This window comes from Pristiophorus japonicus, chromosome 10, assembly GCF_044704955.1.
Source record: "Pristiophorus japonicus isolate sPriJap1 chromosome 10, sPriJap1.hap1, whole genome shotgun sequence".
NCBI lineage: Eukaryota > Metazoa > Chordata > Chondrichthyes > Pristiophoridae > Pristiophorus > Pristiophorus japonicus.
The window spans coordinates 106866932-106887336 of NC_091986.1; the positions used below are offsets into that span (position 1 = coordinate 106866932).

Sequence of the window (20405 nt, forward strand, 5' to 3'; positions counted from 1 at the left end):
TATTAGGAAAGCAAAGAGGAACTATGGAATTAAATTATCAAGGAGTATAAAAACAAAAAGTAAAATATACTACAGACACATAAATAACAAAAGAAAATCAGAATAGGGATAGGATTACCAAGGAGATAAACACACAGGTAAAGAACTTGGACATTCTTCAGTATGCTATCTGTATATTTGATTTATTCTATTCATTAGGTAGAAAATGATACTGAGGTTGGAACACATAGAAACAATAGTGATGTACAAAATCAGAAGAGACCACTGAGGAAATCTAACTGTTCAAACACTATTCTCTGCCAAATATCTATTCAGCTTATTCTCAAATTTGCTGACACTATGGCCTAGATATTTGATGGCCCTGCATCCATTTTACAGGTATATAGGGCCCAAGTTTCGAGCCGCGCCTAGAACGGCGCAGTCCCAACCTGGACGCCCGTTTTTCGCGCCACAAAGTGCGCCTAAAAAAACTTCCATATTCTCCACCTCCCTGCAGGTCCTCTGGCCCTCGGCGCAGCACAGCAGGAGCTGTAGGGGGCGGAGCTAGGACCCTGCGGGAGCTCTGCACATGCGCGCTACAGTGGACATGCAAGTGCAGTAGCTCCAGGCGCCCGAAACTGTGTGGGAGGGGCCCGAAGCACGCAGCCCCTAGCCCTGGCCGAATGGCCTCACTGGGGCTGCGTGAATAAGGCTCCTCCCACGGCCAGCTCCTGCTTCCTCCCGACCCGACTCGACTCCCGCTTCCCGCCCCCCACCCCCGCCCCTGGACCGGACCCGACACCCGCTCCCACCCCCCCCCCGCCTCCGGACTGGATCCGACCTGACCTCCCTCCCCCCCGACCTGACCTCCCTCTCCCTCTCTTCCTCCCCCCGACCCGAACCGAACCGACCTCCCTCCCACCACCCCCCCGACCCGACCCAACACCACCTACCTGTAAATGTGGTGCTGGGGATGGGCCCTGCCTGAAGTCTCGGGCCCGGCCCGTTCAACCTCCCTCCCCCTTCTCCTTCCCCCCCACCCCTCCCAATCTCCTTCCCCCCTCCCCAATCTCCTTCCCTCCCACCCCCCCAATCTCCTTCCCCCCCAATCTCCTTCTCCCCCCAATCTCCTTCTCCCCCCCCAATCTCCTCCTCCCCCCAATCTCCTTCTCCCCCGCCAATCTCCTTTCTCCCCCCATCTCCTTTCTCCCCCTCCCCTTTATCCCCTTCTCCCCCCTCCCCCTTCTCCCCCCTCCCCCTTTCTCCCCTTCTCCCCCTCCCCCTTCTCCCCCATCCCTCCCCCTTCTCCACCATCCCTCCCCCTTCTTCCCCATCCCTCCCCCTTCTCCCCCCTCCCCCTTCTCCACCTTCCCTCCCCCTTCCCTCCCTCTACCACCCTCCTCCCCCTCCCCTCGCTGTCAGGAACACAGACACTGACAGACAGAGAATGAGAGACACATAGACAGACAGAGAGATAGAGACACTGACAGAGACACACTGAGGGGGGCATCCCAGCACGCTGTTGGAGGGCTCCCGGTGCTGCAGTCGGTAAGTAGAGAATGTTTAATTTATTGATTTAAAAAAAAAAATATTTCTTATTAATTCTTTTGATTGATTTATTGGTTGATTTATTGATGTATTTATCATTTATTATTGATGATGACTCTTTATTTGTAAAACTGAAGTGTTTAATGTTTGTAAACTTCCCTTTAAACATCGCCCCCCCCCCCCACCCCCCATTCCCTGTACCTGATTTGTAACCTACGCCTGATTTTCTAAAGTGTAGACAAGGTTTTTTCGAGCGTACAAAAATCTTCACTTACTCTGTTCTAAGTTAGTTTGGAGTAAATGTTCACTCACGAAACTTTGAAGTCAGGCGTAAGTGGCCGGACACACCCCCTTTTGAAAAAAAATTCTGTTCCAAAGTGAAACTGTTCTACCTGACTACAACTGGAGCAAACTAAATGTGGAGAATTCCGATTTCTAAAAATCAGGAGCAAATCATGTGGAAACTTGGGGCCATAATGGGCACCAAAGTGGGAGTGGAGGAGGGTTAACAGTAAGGTGAATTACAACATAGTAGGGGTCTGAGTGGATCGTTGATAAGGGAAAAGATAGGGATAGTCAAGGGAGTGAGGGGTGGTAAGGAGGGAAATGGGTAGGGGGAAGATGAAGGGGAAGGGAACCTGATGCAAGCCAGGCAGTGAGGGGATACACAAATGACTGGGGGAAGGGATTAGGAGGGAACCAATGTGGGCCACATTTTCCCTGCAACCCCCATAGGAAATGTAGCCTGCAGCCATTGGTTGCTCCTTTCAGCGTCATATCGTTCACCACCTCCCAAAGGAAAGAAGAAAAAGAAAAGAGAGAGAAGTAAAAAGAAATGTTAAGGTGGGAGAAGCAGAAGAGAAAAGAGATAAAGACAGAGGCAGAGCAGAGACAAAAAGAGCAACACGAGGACCGCAGAGACAAGTAAGAGGATGACTATAGTCTTTGAATTTATGGCCTGGATTTTGCAGTCAGCGGCGAAGGAATGGCACTCATTCATCACGCTCACAGCTGACCACAAACTTTTTGAATTGGAGAGTCATTTCATCATGGTGTCCTCTCCAGGGGATCTGGGCAGCAAGTCTGATCACATGGGACAGTGAAGATAAGACATGCCCACCAATTCAGCCAGGACTGTCAAAGAGAGGTGAGTAGTCTTTACATGTTTAAGAGTTAGTTTAATTAGAAAAGTTTCTATGTAAAAAGCAGAGCAAAGTAAAAAATAGGTTTTAAAAAGGTGTACAAAGTAACAAACTGTTTTTAAAAGACCACGCACATATAAATAATGGCAGAGCAAAAGATAGATGAGAAGAAGTGTCACAACTTTGAAGATGAACACCTTTGCACACTCCACAAAGAGTGGTGCGTGGTGGCAATGAAATGTAGGATGCCACAGAAAGTTAGCAGGTTGGCATGGAAGGAGGTGACACAGGTTCTGAGTGCTAACTGCACCGTGCCACGGACAATGGTATTATGCCGCAAAAAATGAAAGATTTAACTTGATCTGCTAGAGTTTGTGCGGATTATTAGAAATTTTAAAATTAAGAATGTTTATTAAAGTCCTTACTCTTACTGATGCAATGAATATCGAAGAGCTGGTTTATGGGTGTTGTGGTCAGGGTTCAACCTAAAGTCAACTGGTCATAAAACTCAGTTGTCATCAGAGACGGGCCTCACCAAGTGCTTCTAAAGATCTTTTAGCTGTACTCAAGAGACTTGAGGTGTGAAATTGGAATTAATGAATTCCATCCTGCCTCCAAAGCATCAACTTGTCTCTCTAACACCAACAAATAAGCACAAACTAATTTTTATTATTCATGTCTGTGTAGAGAGCAAGATGACTCACACAGCCCATGAGCTGTCGAAGACTGGTGTTGGTGTAGCCTTTCTAAAGGAGATGAATTAACACAAAGAAAGAGCATGTCAGTGGGTGGGCATCATTATCAGCTCAGTATCTGGTTTCCAAACAGACATTGAAGTAAGGAAAGATGAGTGTCATGTTCTTGCTTTGGCCAGCGGCATGTTTTAAATGTAATTGTTAGCTGCAGAGTGTAAAAAGATTAAATTATGAATGTGCAGCATATGAGCTTCTGTGATGTATCAGATGAACATTTGCTACCATTGTAACATTTTTTGATTTTCCTTCCCACGGATGCACAGCTGTCTTTGGACACACTGGTTTCAGAGGGCTTGACACGGGGCCTGCAGAGGGCAGTGAGGTGAGGCCTGCAGAGGGCAGTGACACAGTAAGTGAAGGGAAGGAGGAGGTGGAAGATCGGAGGAGGCATCTAGAGAAAGGGTGCCCACCTAGGTGTAAGGGAAGACAAAGTGTCACTCCTAACCCTACGTGGCACTGTCAGGAGGCTGATGTGCCAGACCACTTGTCCATGACGAGCCTCACCTCACCACCTCTCCAACTCCTGGCCCCTCTGTCTCTGTGTGAGGCACACATGACTCCCTTCTCACAGGCAGGCACCAAGCTGCTGCCACAGAGCCTGTGGGAGGAAATGTGATTTCTGAGTCTGACCTGATGGGGGTGAGGGACTTCTGGGAGTGTAATAGATGTTGCCTTGTCTCCTGTAAGACAGGGTGGAGGTCATGCCCAGGTTGGTGGCGATTTGAAAGAGGACTTATTTAGTCAAGAAGTGAGGCGAACAATGGATACTGAGCATGGCAGGTAACTTGACTCTCTTGTCTCCATGAGACAGGAGATCAAGGACATTGGCAAGAACATTTGTGATCAGCTGACCCATAGTAACCCAGGCTATTTGGGATCAGCTGGCCCATAATAAGCAGACAATTTGTAATCAACTGGCCCATATTGGTGAGAATGTAGGTGTACAATGCCACGGGAGATTGATGAGCATATATAAGATTATGGAAGTATTCATATAATTTCACAAGCAAATGTAATTCCTTCTCTGTATATTTATGTTACTGAGTGAGATGCGCTGACTGTCACTTTACAGTCATTATGTTTTGGAGCAATGCAGTTCACATGTCTGGAATTTACACTGATCTTTATTGATTTTTATTTTATTTCATAAAACTTAAACACTAGTTCCTGCAAAATGAAACTTTTCAACTCCTGCCAGAATTTTCGCTGCTTGTGTTACCATAATTATTGGGTGTTCTTTTATAGCAAAATTCTTAAGAGGGTCTAATCTGGTTAAACCAATCTAGAATGTGAGTAATTATAATTTTAAGAAAAATCATTGTAGATCCATTTTTAATGTATGGTTGTCCATATTACTTACTACAGAATATGCTTCATGTCCTAGCCTGGAGACAATCTACTCTCAAAGTGAGTTCATTTACACTGAACACATTGAAATTCAAACTGTTCTTCCAATTGCTAGCAATTGCCTGAATCTGGTATTATGCTCCGGCTGAATGAATCTCCTAATAATGATCCAGCCATATGCTCAAACAGTGAATCAGTGATATAATATTCAGCAGCATTGGAAATTTCAAATATATTGCAAAGTTAGTCATACATTTCAATGCAAAAGGCACACCACAGGTACAAAGGCAGTAAACGTCTGTTGTTATGGCCAAAATCCATTGAATGCATTCAATTTAGAAATCACCTTAGCTCCAGCAATCTGTGACTTAATTTCTTCTCATATAGCTTATTTGTCATATTCTCTTTGTACAACCTTGTTCATATTATAGGAATTAATCTGCACACATATTTGTCCATTTGGTTCATGTTTATTCATTAGCGAGTTTTCTATTTAGTAGGCTCATTGATGTTGTATTCTTCTCAACCGATTCCATGCACTTCAATTCTGTTTTGACTGGGAGGAGAGGAGAACAAATAGCTCCTTTTGGCAATGTTCAGCTCCTGTCTGTGCACTGTTTCATAGTTTGATGCTATATTGTCCTGGAAAATAACTAAAATCTTTGAAATAAATCATTATACACACTGAGCACTGAAGTTGCACACTGAAGCTAAGGTTTCCTGTAGTGTAAGCATCTCAGCATCTACGTCCAATACTTGTTTCATCAATTGGATTCTTTCACATTCTTTAAACCCTAGCATAGATTGGGCATCAGTGAAGGTAACAATAAGCAATGCATTTTGTTTCTTTGTTTTGTATTTGACTGTCATTATACATTGGCCCATCACAAGTATCTCACTCCCAGTATATGCTTTCAGTTTAATAGACTTATATCTCTGTTTTTTTTGTAGGCTATCATATATCCCATGATATTTATAAAATATCCTGCACCAAGCTTCAGGCTTATGACACTTCCATTACATTACACAGGTACTATCCATCATTTCACTTTTGCTGCTACAAAATCTACAGAAACTGATTGGCATAGTTTCCATAGGTTTACACAGAAGTTACTTTGCTGCTTTTATTATTATAATAATAACTTTTATTTGTATAGTGCCTTTAACATAGTAAAACATCCCAAGGTGCTTCACAACTATTTTACAACACATTAGATATTGACCATTGAGGGAACGAGAGAAAAAGTGGGAGAAGGAAGTGTAAAAAATTAGAAAATCAACATTTAATGCAAATTAAATCATTTATTAGCTTTCTATAAGATTCATTCCCTGTCCAGTGATTTAATTAATATGAAAGAACCAATCACCATCCTCCATCCTTGTGATGTCATAATTTTATTACTTTATATTTCTCATTTTGTCCCCTTGACAGGTCTGTTGTGGCTCCAGGCTCGAGCTGCCTCGGTTGTTAGGGAGCAGCTTTTGTTGGTGGCGATTCACACACAGTGGTAATGTGATGTTTCGGCTCACAATTTTTGCATTTTTTTCTCTTGTGTTGGTTAGGGACTGAAGGTGTTTTTACATCCACAGCAGCAAAAGGTAGCTGCTTTACTGGCATGGCTTTCACCTTTTTTCATGAAAACATTTGTACCCTGAAACTGATTTAAATCAATAGACTAATGCCTCAGTTAAATTGGAGACAAAAGAATTTCATATTAGAATGCTAAATGTCTGAATGCTAATATTCAAAATCAATTTAATGGCACTGATGTCTCTGTAATGATAAGAAGCCCAGGGTCAAACAGAGAATCCCTCATCACTGTATTCTGACATATTGGGTACACCAGGTGCCCTCATTTGATTTTCTTGCCTTTGGTATGCTGAAGAAAAAGTGCTTTATCAGATCATGGCTTTATTTATAAACTATGAGAATGATTTATTGATCAGTAAATAAATAAATGAACTGTCCAAAATACAAGCAGTAGATTAACAGTAATCACTTTTACTATTTCCTCAGGTTTTGGACGATATGGTGTTGAAAAAAACAGCAACCTAGCCATTATTATTAACTCCTATTCGTCTGTCAAATATCCTGTTCCTGTTACCTGCTGATACATTATCCAAAACCATAAAAATAAATCTTTCTGAGCACATTTAAACTTCAGTACACCCAAATTTTATTATCTTAAATGTGGGCCCAGAAATTGCGGTCGGAGGCTTCCTAAAAAGGATGCCTCCGAGGAATGTGGGTTTACGTTGGGGAGGCTTTCTCTTCTCGCTCTGCGAAGCGCACTCCCGTCCTCCATTTTCCCATGCAGAAGATGCAGTCACGTGTGACTGCTCAGCCAATCAGGTACTGTATTCCACAGCTTTCCCATTAATGGCAATGAGAACTCCGTATCTACGAGTTCTCCTTGCTATTAATGAGAAAAAAACACATTAAACACCACAATAAAAAATACACCTCACATAATTAAAATTAATTGAAATTAAAGTTAATAAATACCTTAGAAAAAAAAATTTTTTTTGATTTTTTAAAAAAGTTTTGTAATTAGGGTTAAAAATAAACTTGCCTTAGTGGGCAGGGTTTTTAACAATAAAATGTGTTTTTTCATTTAATTTTATTATATTTTTGTATGTTTTAAAACTCAGAAATGCCTTAAAAGTAGGCTATGCACCTGCTTTTATCAGGCGCAAGAGTTTTGAGGACATTTGCTGGGCAAGAAATGGGTAAATACCGCAAAGTCCTCGCTCCCGATATGCATTGGAACTGTCAAGCTCCAGCTTGACAGATCGGAAAAGCCAGTTTTCAGCGCATGCGCATTGTGCACTGAAAACCGGCTTTTGTGATGCCTTCCCAGGTCCGTAGACACTCCGTACGGACTCGGGGAGGCCGGGATCTCAAGGTCGTAAAGTGTTTTTCTGCGTAGTGTTTAGTAACCTGGTGCTTCCACTTATGTGCCTGATGTGCTCTATAACTTAACCTAGTGCTTCTTCATTGTGCTTCTCCAGTGGGAGGAGGATTTGTGGAGTTATTTGATATGTGTCCTTGAGAGCTTCTTTGGATTGAGGTGACCCTTGATCTGAGTGCACTAGGTCCTGGCCTGGCCCAAATATTGGGCCTGTTACTTCTATAGCTGTGGGGCAATGGGGATACCAAGCTCTGTCTACTTTCTGCATATGTACAGCCATCAGAGGAAGGTAGTGAGAGGATCCTTGTATGTTGCCTTCCTGAAAGATAGTATTATCATCATTGCCCATTCTCCCTCTGTTCCTGTTGCCAGACACAGACTCACCATGTTCACAGACCTGCATGAGAAAAGATTTGAGCATTCAATTCTCAAACCTATCTAAGCTAGCAAAGAGAACTGTTGAACATTGGAGCCCAAGATATTTAAGGCAGTGATATTCACATCCTGAGAATTAATTAAAAAATGTTGATGCCAGTCAGTGACTCCATAGAATTAATAGGAGAAAGCTAGTACTAACTGTTACATTCATAATAAATGGTCAGACTGAGTACTGTGTGCAATGAGCAAGTATGACCTTAGCTCCTTTATTAAGGTTCCAGAGTGCAGGTACCTCGTGGGTAGCCTGCTTATATACTGTGCTCCCAAGGGATCCCTTGGGACTCCAACAGGTAGGCCCTCTGGTGATAGTGTGAAACAGGTTGCAAGGGGTTAAATACATAACATCACTCCCCCATAAAGTCAACAGTACAATTATTTACAAGTTGAGATGATCTGGGGCTTTGCGCGCCCTTGTCGATCGTCTCGGTACAAATACTGGTGTGAGTGGGTTGGTCAGTTCTTCACTGGGCTGTTGGGCAGCCAGCCTTGCCAGGCTGCTTGAGATGATGAGTTCGGCTTCGTGGTCAACTGTGATGTCAGTTGCCACTTGTGTGTGTGTTGGAAGGTCAAAGTTGGTGGTGTCCTCTTCAGGTTGTTCGTAGCTATTGGTGAACCGCAATTTGATTTGGTCCAAGTGTTTTCTGTGCATTTGTCCATTGGTCAGTTTGACCTGAAATACCCGACTCTCCTCTTTGGCTGTGACCATGCCAGTGAGCCATTTGTGACCATGTCCATAATTGAGCACAAACACAGGATCATTGATCTCAATATCGCGTGACAAATTTGCGCGGTCATGATACACACTTTGTTGATACCACTTGTCCTCCACGTGATCATGTAGATCAGGGTGGACAAGAGAGAGCCTTGTTTTAAGCATCCTTTTCATGAGCAGCTCAGCTGGGGGAATCCCGGTAAGTGAGTGGGGTCTGGTACGGTAGCTGAGCAATACTCGGGACAACCGGGTCTGCAGGGAGCCTTACAACACACGTTTCAAGCTTTGCTTGCTGGTCTGAACTGCCAGTTCTGCCTGGCCGTCGGATGCGGGCCTGAACGGGGCAGATGTGACATATCTGATCCCGTTGCGGGTCATGAATTCTTTGAATTCAGCACTGGTGAAGCACGGCCAATTGTCGCTGACTAGGACATCAGGCAAGCCGTGTATGGCAAACATGGCTCGTAGGCTTTCAATGGTGGCCATGGATGTGCTTACAGATATTATTGCACATTCAATCCATTTTGAGTAAGCGTCCACGACAACTAAAAACATTTTGCCTAGGAATGGGCCCGCATAGTCTACATGGATCCTCGACCATGGTTTGGATGGCCATGACCACAAACTTAGCAGTGCCTCTCTAGTTGCATTGCTCAACTGAGAGCAAGTGTTGCACTGGCGCGCACATGACTCTAAATCTGGGTCGATGTCAGGCCACCACCCGTGGGATCTGGCTATGGCTTTCATTGTTACGATGCCTGGTTGAGTGTTGTGCAGTTCGGAAATAAATGTATCTCTGCCTTTCTGGGGCAAGACTACGCTATTGCCCCACAAAAGACAATCCTCCTACAGGGACAGCTCATCTTTGTATCTGTGGAATGGCTTAATCATTTCCTGCATCTCCACTGGGACACTGGATCAGCTCCCATGGAGGACACAGTTTTTTACCAAGGACAGTAAAGGATCCTGGCTGGTTCAGGTCCTGATCTGGCAGGATATAACGGGAGATTTCTCATTCTCAAATGCCTCCATGACCATGAGCAAATCCGCTGGCTGTGCCATTTCCATCCCAGTGCTGGGCAATGATAGCCGACTGAGAGCATCTGTACAGTTCTCTGTGCCCGGTCTGGCGGATTACATGGTTGTATGCCGACAGCGTAAGCGCCCATCTTTGCATGCGGGCAGAGGCATTGGGATTAATCTCTTTGTTCTCCAAGAATAGCGATATGAGCGGCTTGTGGTCAGTTTCAAGCTCGAACTTGAGGCCAAATAAGTACTGGTGCATTTTTTTTACACCGTAAACGCACACCAGAGCCTCTTTTTCAACCATGCTGTAGGCCCTTTCAGCCTTGGACAAACTCCTGGATGTATACGCAACTGGTTCCAAAATTCCCAATTCATTAGCCTGTTGTAACACACACCCGACCCCGTATGACGACGCATCGCAAGCTAACACCAATCGTTTACATGGGTTATACAGGACAAGCAGTTTGTTAGAACACAATAAATTTCTGGCTTTCTTAAAGGCAGCCTCTTGTGAATTCCCACATACCCAGTCGTCTCCCTTGCGCAGTAGCACATGTAGGGGTTCTAGCAGGGTGCTTAACCCAGATAGGAAATTACCGAAATAGTTAAGGAGTCCCAGGAACGACCGCAGCTCCATCACCTTCTGAGGTCGCGGCACGTTCTTGATGGCCTCCGTCTTGGTGTCGGTGGGTCTGATGCCGTCTCCTGCGATTCTCCTTCCGAAGAATTCGATGTCCTGTGCCAGGAAAACACACTTCGAGCATTTCAACCTGAGCCCCACGCGATCCAACCGACTAAAACCTCCTCCAGGTTCTTCAAGTACTCCAAGGTATCCCGACCTGTAACCAATATGTCGTCCTGGAAGACCACTGTGCAAGGAACCGAATTTAGCAGTCTCCCCATGTTCCACTGGAAGATTGCTGCAGCCGACTGAATCCTGAACGAGCACCGGTTGTAGATAAACAGACCTTTGTGCGTGTTGATGCAAGTGAGGCCTTTCGAAGACTTCTCCAGCTCCTGTGTCATATAGGCCAAGGTCAGGTCCAGCTTGGTGAACGTCTTCCCTCCAACCAGGGTCGCGAATAGGTCGTCTGACTTGGGTAGCGGGTACTGATCCTGCAGTGAAAAACGGTTAATCGTTACTTTATAGTCCCCGCAAATTCTAACCATACTGTCGTCCTTAAGTACTGGAACAATCGGACTGGCCCAGTCATTGAATTCCACCGCCGCGATGATGCCTTCACGTTGCAGCCTGTCCAACTCAATTTCCACTTTTTCACGCATCATGTACGGTACCGCCCGAGCCTTGTGGTGGATGGGTCACGTACCGGGAACTAAATGGATCTGTAGTTTCAGCCCCGAATAGCTTCCAATGTCTGGCTCGAATAACGAACGGAACTTGTTTAGAACCTGGGTACATGAGGTGTCATCGACGGACGAAAGCGCTTGGATGTCATCCCAGTTCCAGCGGAGTTTCCACAGCCAGTTTCTGCCAAACAACGTGGGGCCATTCCCTGGCACAATTCACAGCAGGAGTTCGTGTACTGCTCCATCACAGGAGACTTTGACTTCAGCACTGCCAATTACAGGAATTAGTTCCTTGGTGTAAGTCCTTAGTTTGGTGTGAATGGGGCTGAGCTTCGGCCTGTGTGCCTTCTTGCCCCACAGCCTGTCGAAGGCCGTTTTACTCATTATGGACTGACTTGCCCCTATGTCCAGCTCCATAGACACTGGAACACCGTTCAGTTCAACTTTCAACATTATTGGTGGGCATTTCGTCGTGAACATATGCACCCCGTACACCTCTGCCTCCGCAGTATGAGTTTCCAATTCTGTCTGATCCACTGTGGATCGATCTTCCTCTGCAACGTGTTGGTTTGCGGGGTTTGCAGCTCGCCTGCATATTCATTGCAGGTGTCCCATTGTTCTGCAGTCACTGCACGCATAGTGCTTAAAGCGGCATTGATGGGACCGATGATCACCCCCGCAACACCAACAGGGTGCTAACTGCCTCGCGTTAATAGATGATGGCGGACTCTGGGTCAATTGAGGTGGGGCCACAGCAGCCGGCATATACATTCTGCCCTGTACATTTCTGCTCACAACTGACATTACTTTATGCACAGTACTGGCTGAAACTTCTTTGTTCTGCGAAATCTGCTTGGTATTGTCGCTGGTGGACATAAATGCTTGGGCTATCGTTATGGCTTTACTCAGATTCAGAGTTTGCGAAAGATTGTCTCATGTCTGATGCGCAGTACAAAAAAGTCTCTGAGCATTTGTTCTAGGAATCCCTCAAACTCAAAATGTCCTGCAAGGCGCCTTAGTTCGGCGACGTAGCTCGCCACTTCCTGGCCCTCCGATCGTTGACATGTGTAGAACCGATATCTCGCCATTAAAATGTTTTGCTTAGGATTTAGGTGCTCCTGGACCAGCATACACAGTTCTTTGTAGGATTTTTCTGTTGGTTTTGCAAGGGCCAGGAGATTCTTCATGAGGCCATAGGTTGTTGCTCCACAGACAGTCAGGAGGATCGCTCTTCGTTTGGACGCGTTCTCGTCCCCTTCCAGCTCATTGGCCACGAAGAATTGGTCGAGTCTCTCCACGAAGACCTCCCAATTGTTCCCCCTCTGAGAACTTCTCCAGGATGCCGACTGTTCTTTGCATTTTCGCGTGGTTGTTTATTACCTCATCGCCAATTGTTACACTCATAATAAATGGTGAGACTGTGTGTAATGAGCAAGTGTGACCTTAGCTCCTTTATTAAGGTTCCAGAATGCAGGTACCTCGTGGGTGGCCTGCTTATATACTGTGCTCCCAAGGGGTGCTGGGATCCCTTGAGACTCCAACAGGTAGGCCCTCTGGTGGACAGGTGTGATACAGGTTACAAGGGGTTAAATACATAACACTAACCATAAGCTGTGGGTAAGTTCTTACTTCTCCATCTCCGATAAGAATGTAAGAACATAAGAAATAGGAGCAGGAGTAGGCCACTTGGCCCCTCAAACCTGCTCTGCCATTTAATATCATGGATGATCTGATCACCGACTCAGCTCCAGTTCCCTGCCTGCTCCCCATAACCCCGTATTCCCTTATCACTCAAAAAACTATCTATCTCTGCTTTAAATATATTCAATGACCCAGTCTGCACAGCTCTCTGGGGCAGAGAATTCCACAGATTTACAACCCTCTAAAATAAGGGTCTTCCTCAAATTTGCTTTCCCACCCATATTTGTATCATCAGCAAACTTGGCTACATTACACTCGGTCCCTTCATCCAAGTTATTAATATAGATTGTAAATAGTTGAGGACCCAGCACCAATCCCTGCGGCACCCCACTAGTTACCGTTTGCCAACTGGAAAATGACCCATTTATCCCACACTCTGTTTTCTGTTAGTTAGCCAATCCTCTATCCATGCTAATATATTATCCCCAACCCCGTGAACTTTTATCTTGTGCAGTAACCATTTATGTGGCACCTTATCGAATGCCTTCTGGAAATCCAAATACACCACATCCACTGGTTCCCCCTTATCCAACCTGCTCATTACATCCTCAAAGAACTCCATCAAATTTGTAAAACATGATTTCCCTTTCATAAAACCATGCTGACTCTTCTTGATTGAATTATGCTTTTCCAAATGTCCTGCTACTGCTTCCTTAATAATAGACTCCAGCATTTTCCCAACCATAGATGTTAGGCTAACTGGTCTATAGTTTCCTGCTTTTTGTCTGCCTCCTTTTTTAAATAGTGATGTTACCTCAATGGCCTTTCAACCTAGAATCTCCAGGGCAACTTCTATATATGGGGTAACTGGATGTAGATTGAGTGCTCCTCCTGTGCGAGTTCTCTACCTCATGTTATCTAGTCTTCTCCTGAAAAGCCCAGCTTGTTTGTGATTACATGTACACACATCATCCTGTTACACTAGATGGAAGGATTTGTTTGGAGCATTTGAGGATGTGTGTGCAGAAATACTTACAGAGACACATTGCTGCTGTAAAGTCTACCCTGCTGTATAATAGAGTACTTTAAGACAGTATGAAAAGAAAGCAATTCTACATGCACACATTGTATTAATAAATTTGGTATTCTGCTTTCATTGCATGAAATATGAATTACTTGAACTCAATCAATGTGTGTATGTACTCATTTCTGTAAAATGATCACAGAATATAAATAATATATATGGTGCATATAAAACCAAGCAGAAGCAAGCTTTTAATTGACATGCATGCAAGAATGCAGATGGCCATTCACAGCAGAACAATGTATTAACACCAGAAATACTGGAAATCTCAGGCAGCATCTGTGGAGAGAAAAACAGAGTTAGCGTTTCAGGTCGATGACCCTTCGTCAGAACTGACAAATGTTCGAAAAGAACACATTCATAAGAAGCACTGAGAGGGAAAGGGGAAGAAAGAACAAAAGAGAAGTTCTGTGATAGGGTGGAAGGCAGGAGAGATTAAGGAGACAAAAGGGATGATGGGCCGAATTGAAATGGTAATGGAAGATGTTAGAAAAAGGTTAATCTGGATAGGGTGTGAATGGCGTAATAATGACCAGCTGCCATTTGGAGACAAAGAGAAAAAAAGAAGAGAAGCAGAAAAAAGGAAAAAGAAACATAAGATGGGGGTGGGGGTCGGGGGCGGGGGGTGGGGAGCCAAAGCTGGCCAGAGATTGTGCTCTGAAATTGTTAAACTTGATGTTGAGTCCAGAAAGCTGTAAAGTGCCTAAAGATTAGGTGTTGTTCCTCAAGCTTGCGTTGAGCTTCATTGGAACAGTGAAGAAGTCTGAGGATGGAGATATCAGAGTGGGAGTGGAGTGGAGAATTAAAGTGACAAGCGACCGGGAGCTCTGGGTTACATTTACAGACTGAACGGAAGTGTTCCGCAAAGCGATCAACCAATCTACGCTTGGTTTCCCCAATATAGAGGAGACCACATTGTGAGCAGCGATTACAGTAATACTAAATTGAAAGAAGTACAAATAAATTGCTGTTTCACCTGGAAGGAGTATTTGAGGTCCTGGATAGTGGGGAAGGAGGAGGTAAAAGGGCAGGTGTTGCATCTTCTGCGCTTGCAAGGAAAGGTGCCGTGGGAAGGGGTGGGCATGCTGGGGGTAACTGCAGAATGGACCAGGGTGTCACGGAGGGAGCAGTCCCTTCAAATACTGAGAGGGGAGGGGAGGGGAAGATATGATTGGTGATGGAATCATGCTAGAGGTGGTGTAAATGGTGGAGGATGATCCATTGAACGTGAATGCTGGTGGGGTGAAAGGTGAGGACAAGGGGAACCCTGTCATGGTTCTGACAGGGAGGGAAAGGGGTGAGAGCAGAGGTGTGGGAAATAGAATGGACATGGTCTAGGGCCATGTTAACCATGGTGGAGGGGAATCTTTGGTTGAGAAAAAAGGAAGACATGTCAGAGACACTGGTGTGAAAGGTAGCATCGTCAGAACAGATGTCACAGAAATGGAAAAACTGGGAGAATGGAATGGAGTTCTTACAGGATGCGAGGTGAGAGGAGAGAAGTCAAGAAAGGGAAGGGAAGAGTCAGAGATGGCTCATGTGAAGGTGAGGGAAGGGTAGAAATTGAATGCAAAGTGAATGAAATTTTCTAGTTCAGGGTGAGAGCAGGAAACGGCACCGATACAGGGATTAATGTACTGGTAAAAGAGATGAGTGAGGGGACCCAAGTAGGAATGTTCCACATATCCCACGAAAAGACAGGCATTGCTAGGACCCATGCGGGTTCCCATAGCAACACCTTTAATTTGTAGAAAATGAATGGAGTTAAAGGAAAAGTTGTTCAATGTGAGAATAAGTTCAGCCAGGCGAAGGAGGGTGGTGGTGGATGGGGATTGGTTGGGCCTCTGCTCGAGGAAGAAGTGAAGCACCCTCAAGCCATCCTGGTGGGGGTTAGAAGTGTGGAGGAATTGGACATACATGGTGAAAAGAAGAAGATTGGAGCCAGGAAACTCGAAACTGGTAAAGTGCGTCGGATGAGTCTCGGATATAGGTGGGAAGAGGGTGGACAAGGGGAGAAAAAATAGAGTCGCGAAAGGAAGAAATAAGTTCTGTGGGGCAAGAACAGGCTGAAATGGGTCTACCGAGGCAGTCCTGTTTGTGGATCTTGGGAAGGAGGTAGAAGTGGGCTGTGTGGGGAACTATGAGGTTGATGGCTGTGGAGGGAAGATCTCCAGAGGAGATGAGGTCAGTGACGCTCTGGGAAATGGTGGCTTGATGTTCAGTGGTGGGGTCATGGTCCAGGAGGAGGTAGGAGGAGGTGTCAGAGAGTTGGCAATCAGCCTCTGCAAGGTAGAGGTCGGTTCGCCAAACAACAACAGCACCACCCTTGTCAGCAGGTTTAATGTCAAGGTTGGGGTTGGATCTGAGCGAGCGGAGTGCTGCAAGGTCAGAGGGAGGTAGGTTGGAGTGAGTGAGGGGAGCAGAGAAATTGAGACGGCCGATGTCCCGTCATGAGTTTGCAATGAAGAGGTCTAGAGAGGGCAAGAGACCAGGGGTTCAGAGAATTCTGAAAATGTGAGAAATGATCAGCTGTGAGAGGGGAAGACTCCTGGCCGAAAAAATGGGCATGGAGGTGAAGGCGGCAGAAAAAGAGCTCAGCATCATGCCGAGCTCGAAATTCATTGGAGTGAGGTAAAGGGATGAAGCTCATACCTTTGCTGAGGACTGATCGTTCGGAGTTAGAGAGGGGAAGGTCAGAGGGGATAGTGAAAACATGGCAGGGGGTGAGATTGAAAGGATGGGATCAGAGGGAAGTGAAGGGGAAGAAGGTTCCGGAGGGCCGTTGGTGTCCAAGAGTTGTTGAAGTTTACGATCCTTGACACCTGAAAGGAAGGAAAAAAGTTCTTGGTTAAAGCGTCGGATGAGGCAAAGGATGAAATGGAACTGTGGACCAGGACAGCTTAGAGATAGAGATAGTCAGTGCTGCTGAAGAGAGAGGTTGAGACCATGCATGTGGTGGCACATAGTGTTGAGTATGGATCTCAGGATGTAATGAGAGCAGTGGTTTGAGGAACGTTGAGTATCTCGGCGATATATGTAATCCTGGGCGGATCCAAAACATGAAGGATGAAATTTCAGTTGAAATCCACATGGATTAATTCTGAGATGGAGAGAGTTAATGAGGAAATAAATGTGACTGTGAAAGCGAGTCTTGGCAGATACTTGATCAAACACGAGAAGGGAAACAGAAATCAAAGAAGATGAACAAGGTAAAAGAGACAAATGGAAATCCCATCTGAGGGAGGAGCAGAACATCTTCAAGGTGGGCATTCCTAGAAGAGAAGTGGCAGTGTATTAAACATTACGACAAAAGCAAAATATTGCGGATGCTGGAAACTGAAATAAAAACAGAAAATACTGGAAATCTCAGCCAGTCCGACAGCATCTGTGGAGAGAAAAACAGAGTTAACGTTTCGGGTTGATGACTCTTCATCAGAACTGCCGAATGTTCAATAAGAGCACATTCTTAAGCACTGAAAGGGGGAGGGGAAGAAGAATAAAAGGGAAGGTCTCTGATAGGATGGAAGGCAGGAGAGATTAGAGACAAAAGGGATGATGGGCTGAATTAAAATGGAAATGACAGAAGTTAGAAAAAGGTTCATCTGGATAGGGTGTGAATGGTGTAATAATGACCAGCTGCCATTTGGAGACAAAGAGAAAAAAAGAAGAGAAAAAGAAAAAAACGAAAAATATATATGGCGGGGAGGGAGCCAAATATGGGCAGAGGTTATGCTCTAAAATTGTTGAATTTGATGTCGAGTCCAGAAGGCTGTAAAGTGCCTAAATGAAAGATGAGGTGCTGTTCCTCGAGCTTGCATTGAGCTTCATTGGAACAGTGCAGAAGTCCAAGGACGGAGATATCGGAGTGGAAGTGGAGTAGAGAATTAAAGTGACAGGCGATCGGAAGCTCAGGGTCACAATTACCCTGAATGAAGGTGTTCCGCCTGGGTACAATCATATTCAAATGTTTCTGTTCTTCCTGTGAAGAAGCAACTTATAGTTGCTTGGCGTTTCCTTCAGATGGCTTGATTTGAGATCAAGAGCTCGCCATATAAGAAACGACCAGGAATTGAGTCCTGTCATTCCATTGTACAACACGTTGGTAAATTATTCACCTAACACACTGAGTCACCACATTAACATGGGTTTTAAAATAATAGTTTTGTTCTGCAATATTGCCAACCTTCGTTACAAAAAAGTGGGAACTACAATTAACACCTGATCAATACAAGGTTGCTGCAGGCAAGCAAGGCAGGTGGACCTGCGGTAAGTTTTCACACCTTGAGGCTTCCGATACTAGTCACTGCAATTCTATTACAGAAGAATCAGCATCATTTCAATAAGGTTCATTAATGAATCTGAAATTTATAGCTGTCTTTATATCTGGTTGCGTAACACATTGCAGACGTTTATCCGAGCGTGTTAAAAAGTAAAATGCTCGAAATTGTTTCACGGTGTAAGATTGACAACTGGCAGAAGCAGCAGTCCTCTTCAGTTGGAGGCCGGTGAGAAAAATTGGGATACAGGGCCCGAGGGACAGTGCAGGAGAGACAATGGTTAACATCGAATATGTGTTTAAATATAGAACTTGAGCTAAAATATTTGCCAGAAGTATGGCATCTCTCTCTCGCTGGAGTCTTCTACTTGTTCCGATACTTTCGGCTATTAGAGTTTTTATATATGCAAACCAGTTAGGTTTGTCATTATTTACACAAATTGTCCATAAGTCCAGCTCTTGCTATCAGTTACTTATTAAACCCCAGTTTAGATGTTCCAATCATTGGCAAGTGATAGTTAAAACAACTATAATTTGTATATTTCTATTTAAAATAACAGCTGTAGACCTGTACTTAGACCTGGGATCTAAAAATTCGATCTATATTCGCAACAACAAGATGTTCCAGCTTCACTTAAGAAAAGTTTTTAAAAATGTATCTCGCAGTCACCTTACCAGTAGTGCACTAGCACTGAGCCAAGCTATGCTGCCAACATGCTAGTCCATATCAAGTTTGCAAAGAAAATCGGATGTAACCTTACAGTGGTGGAAAGCACAGTTTGACTTACCCGCATTTCTCAATTTTTTATTTCTGAAGACGGACACGATAACGATAAAATTGCCCAGCAAGTCTCCCGCGGTGGTGAAGATCAGCACGCTGGACAGAGCAGTCACTGCCCAGGCCGGGCGAGAAGTCCCTTCCAATGTGGGAGACCTGGCGAAAGCCGAATCATTCTTCAACGTGACATTTTCTGGCATGTCTGGAAATTTTTGCTCACACCTCCGACAGCTTTTAGCACCAGGCAAAACAAAAATAACTGATACTTTTAGAAATAGCCGGATCTTTTCCGTCTTGGTGCCATTTGGAAAGGACTCAGCCCGCTGGAGTGGCGAGGTTTTTAATGGGTGGAAATCTATTACGCCAGCTAGTTATGTATTCACTATTGATTAGAGCGAGGTGGGCGTAGGCACCCACATCCTTCATCTCTCTTTCTCTCTCTTTGTCTCTCTCTGCGTGCCAAGCAAACCTCTGGTTCTGCTGACAGAATGAGGAATTAAGGGCAGCGATCAGTTGAAATGGCCATCGGAAAGAGAGCAAGGACCCAGTGGCGAGTCGCACTGGATGGGTAAAACCAGTAGCAAAGAAAGGCGAGTCACACTGTCCCGGGAGCTGTCACTCTATAGTCTGACCGTATGGTGTCTATCACAGTGATGGGGGCTCCCGCGGCATTAACACTTGTGATACGAGATCTTGACCTGAAAACCAGCGGGTGCATTTCAGTCACTTTAATTATAGAAGTAGAGGAATGTGAATAGTAAATAAACACAAAATGCTATCTCCGCGTCCCCCCAGTACTGTCACGTCAGTCCCCACAAAGCTAAAGAAACGAATCCTTTCCATTGGCAGAAATCACCTTTACAGCTAAAGAAAAATGTTTTACATAGCGGCAAGAAGGAAATCTGACAGGTAAAAATGTGCGTGATTGATTAAAAATCCTTGTCAATCTGCTTCCCCATTACAGTCAGTCAAGCTCTCACTGCCAGGTAACAGTTCCGCAGATTTTGGTGATAGGGTACAATCTACTTTAACTACTTATGTTTCATAGCCCGCCGCGCACATCCCGTTTCCATTCACAGAAGTGCTTTGGCTGGGCTGCACTGAAATAATGAATGGGATTTACTGTCTTATTTTTTTCCGCAATGAGTAAGAGTTCTGCCCGCTTCCCGACTCGCAGCGGAATAGAAGTAAACAAGTGAAATAAACCCGGGATAAAATGATCGCACTTGGGGCTATTATACCAGTGAGCTGCAGATCGGTGCTTTAAAATTCATTTCAGACTATGAGTGGTCGAGTTTTGCAGCTGTAAATAATTGTTCTAAACTCTTGTAAATGGCGCCGGCCAGTTTTTGAATGAGTTTTCTGTGCCAGTTTTCTCCTCCTTTAAGACGCTCATTAAAACCTTCGTCTTTGACCAAGCTTTTGGTTACCTGCCCGAATATCTCCTTATGTGGCTCGG

The 20405-nt window shown here is 44.8% G+C and overlaps 1 protein-coding gene across 1 annotated transcript in view; it reads right to left on the reverse strand.

Annotated features, from left to right (window-relative positions):
- LOC139274612 (melatonin receptor type 1B-like) overlaps nucleotides 1–19146 on the reverse strand; it is a 151635-nt gene extending 132489 nt beyond the window's left edge. Inside the window, exon 1 of the mRNA XM_070891290.1 lies at nucleotides 18957–19146. Coding sequence (XP_070747391.1) covers nucleotides 18957–19146 — 190 coding nt within the window. The remainder of the gene's footprint in view (nucleotides 1–18956) is intronic.
- Between the last annotated feature and the right edge of the window lie 1259 nt (nucleotides 19147–20405).